This window comes from Myotis brandtii, unplaced genomic scaffold (assembly GCF_000412655.1).
Source record: "Myotis brandtii unplaced genomic scaffold, ASM41265v1 scaffold188, whole genome shotgun sequence".
Classification (NCBI taxonomy): domain Eukaryota; kingdom Metazoa; phylum Chordata; class Mammalia; order Chiroptera; family Vespertilionidae; genus Myotis; species Myotis brandtii.
This window is the reverse complement of record NW_005356985.1, coordinates 561000-564404: the sequence shown is the minus strand read 5'-3', so window position 1 is coordinate 564404 and position 3405 is coordinate 561000. Positions and strand designations below refer to the sequence as shown.

Sequence of the window (3405 nt, the reverse complement as noted above, 5' to 3'; positions counted from 1 at the left end):
ATCACCATCACCATCACCAACATCATAATCACCATCACCAACATAATCACTATCACCATTATCATCATCACCATCATCACCATCATAATCACTATCACCATCATCACCCACATCATAATCACTATCACCATCATCACCACAATCACTACCATCATCATCACTATCACTACCACCATCACCAACATCATAATCACTATCGCCATCCCTGCCTCACTCCCCCAGCCCTCACCATTATTCCCTGGGGTCCCTTCACATATAAACTACCTGCATTTGGATCCTGGTCTCAGGATGTGCTTCTGGGGGAACCCAGACCAAGACCGGAATGTGGAGACTGAGGAGTTTAGAGGGGCCCAACAGGTGAGGGAAGTGCTGCATGGGGTCTACAGAACCTGGTGTGGGAACCCAGGGAGAAGCCCCTAACTCAGCCAGGAAGTGGCCAGTGCTGACTTCCAGGGACAGGCAAGGCCTGAGCTGAGTCTTAAAGGACAGGTCCAAATGATGCTCAATGAAGAGCAGAGACCGAAGAAGCTCTGAGGTGAGTGTGGAGAGCACGGCACTCCCAGAGAATGCCAAGTCACTGAGGGGAGGGTTTGGCTGCAGTGTGAGGCGGAAAGTGGCAGGAGCGGTGGGCAGAGGCAGGGCCGGGGGGCTGTATAAGCCGTGCGAGGGAGTCCGGGCTTCCCCCTGAGGATGAAGTGAGTCTCCAACAGCATTTCAGCGGGGAGTGTGGAACAGGACCTGAGTTATGGTGTGGCAAGACGACGGAGCTGGCCACACAGGTGGGCACTCAGTTATTCAGCCAGACCGCAGGGGTTCTCCACACTGGCCACTCGCAGGGGCCTGGACATGAGTGCTTGTCCGTAGTTCCCCAGGGGATTCTGCTGTCCACCCGGGATTGAGACCCATTGAACTGGAGGATAAACTTCAACTTCACAACCATCACCAAGCAAACGACCCCCGGGAAGAAGATGCGCGCGGAGACTCACCTGATACCTGGTGAACATGCTTCTCTTGAAACACTGATAGCGAACCATGAAGAAAAGTGTGACCCAGGTCAGCACAAGGGAGACGATGAAGGCCACGAAGAACCCGGCTGCGTGAAGGCCATGGTTTGGTAGCACCTACGGGGACAAGAGCGTGACAGGGATTCACCTGCGGTCATACTTCACATCTTTCAAGTTGAGCTACAACTTACTTATAGCAGAACAAGGATGGAGTCAGCGAGACCGAGCTGGGGTTGGACCCGGCTTGCCACCTACTAGCTGGTGCCCTTAAGACAGCGGTTCTCAACCTGTGGGTCGCGACCCCTTTGGGGGTCAAACAACCCTTTCACAGGGGTCGCCTAAGACCTTCAGAAAACACATATATAATTACATATTGTTTTTGTGATTAATCGCTATGCTTTAATTATGTTCAATTTGTAACAATGAAATTGGGGGTCACCACAACATGAGGAACTGTATTAAAGGGTCGCGGTGTTAGGAAGGTTGAGAACCACTGCCTTAAGAGAAGTCTAGTTTATCTATTTTTCCTTTTGTCGCCTGTGCTTTTGGTGTCATAGCCAAAAAATAATTGCTAATCCAATGCCATGAAGCTTTCCCTCTATGTTTTCTTCTAAGAGTTTCATAGTTTTAGATCTTACATTTGTCTTTGATCACTTTGGGCTAATTTTGGTAGATGCCGTAAGGTAAGGGCTCAACTTCATTCTTGTGCATGTGGAGATCCAGTTTCCCCAACATCACTTGTTGAAATGACTGTCCTTGCCCCCATTGCATGGTCTTGTCGCTCTTGTTGGAAATCATTTGACTATACATGTGAGGTTTATCCTGAGCTTTTGATTCTATTCCATTGGTCCATGCCTGTCTTTATGCCAGTACCCCGCAGGTTTGATGACTAGCTTTGTGGTACGTTTTGAAGTCAGGAAGTGTATGACTCCCAGTTTTGTTCTTTTTTAGATTATTTTGGCAATTCAGAGTTCCTTGGGAGTCCATATGAATTTTAGGATGGGTTTTCCTATTTCTACAAAAAGATGCCATTGGCATTTTGACAGAAATTGCATTGAATATGTAGATCAGAACATGAGGTCTTCCTGTCCTCGTGCAAGGATGGTTGTGTCTCCTCTCATTTCCCTCAGCGGCACTTGTGGTGCTCAGTGTACAAGTCTTTCTCCTCTCGGTTACGTTTCCTCCCCAGGACCCGATTCTCTTTGATGCTACAGTAAATGAAATTGTTTTCATAATTTCCTTTTTGTATCGTTCATTGTAAGTGGACAGACATGCAACTGATTTGTGTGTGCTGAACTTTTAATAGCATAATGCTTATGTCCTAATGTAACATTTTTAAAGAAGAGACAAAACTATATACACAAGAAGATTCCGATTTCATTAAAGTAAAAATAGTATCTGTGCGCACAGACACGCACGTAACCCAGAGCTGGTCCGCAGTGGGCCTGGGATGCACACCCAGCAGCTGGCTGTAGTCTTTGTGCCACAGCCGCCTCTCGGGCTCCGGCCTCAGCGGACCTTCCCCCAGGAGCCCTGCCCCTGGGTCCTCAGACTGCACGCAGCCCCAGCCTGCTGTGGGGCACAGCCGCCCCCCCGCCCAGGTTCTGAGAGGGGACTGCACCCCGTGGGCGTAAACACACCCGGGGCAGCAGGAGCGCCCAGGCTGGAACTTCCTCTTACCGTTACTGTTTCCTCTGCTGTGATGGTGAGCAGGGCTTTCAGCTGTGTCCTGTTCTAGAAAACAAACAAAAAAAAATGTGTTGGTCAGCGGGTTTTGGAGTCTGACGCATGGGGTAACGTTTGGTGTACTTCCCACCCACTGTGCCCAGAGCCCAACGGGGCCTGACTGTTGGGTGTCAGAGCGTGCAGGGGTCGTACAGTCCTGTCAGGGGGGGAGGTGGGACCTGGGAAGCTGCCTTCTCTCCCAGAGGCGCTGTGGCTCCTACCCCGTGTCCTCACTGAGACACTGGCAGCCAGCTGCAGCCAAGCGACGGCCAGGTCCTAACCGGCTCACACTGCGCGCTCCTCTCCCTCGGCCCCGCCCGTCTTCCGACACCCAAGGCCCAAGCAGACAGGAGCTTCAAGCGCTGGGAGCTGGTCTTCGCCTCTGCAAAACGTCCGTCCTCACCGTCCTCACCCAGGCTCACGGCAAACACTCCGGGCTGGGAAACACCGTCCGGTCAGCGCGTGAAGTCAGAGGCGTGGCCGGGTCCCTCCCTGCAGGACCCGGGGCTGCGCTGCCGCTGGTCCTGAGTTGCCATGTTGGCTATGACAACCGTGTCATCTGAGGCTTGATTTAACCCACCCGGTTGCCAGGCCTCTGAAATCGGGAGTGCTTCTAGGCCAGTGGTTCTCAACCTTGGCTGCACATTAGAATCACCTGGGAATCTTTTTAAAATCC

At 51.6% G+C, this 3405-nt stretch overlaps 1 protein-coding gene across 1 annotated transcript in view; it reads right to left on the bottom strand.

Moving 5' to 3' along the window:
* Positions 1 to 3405, bottom strand: part of EVC2 (Ellis van Creveld syndrome 2) — a 64576-nt gene that overhangs the window by 39329 nt on the left and 21842 nt on the right. The window contains exons 7-8 of the mRNA XM_014538284.1: positions 2685 to 2738; positions 987 to 1121 (exon numbers count right to left, since the gene is read on the bottom strand). Of these exons, the coding sequence (XP_014393770.1) occupies positions 987 to 1121; positions 2685 to 2738 (189 nt within the window). The remainder of the gene's footprint in view (positions 1 to 986; positions 1122 to 2684; positions 2739 to 3405) is intronic.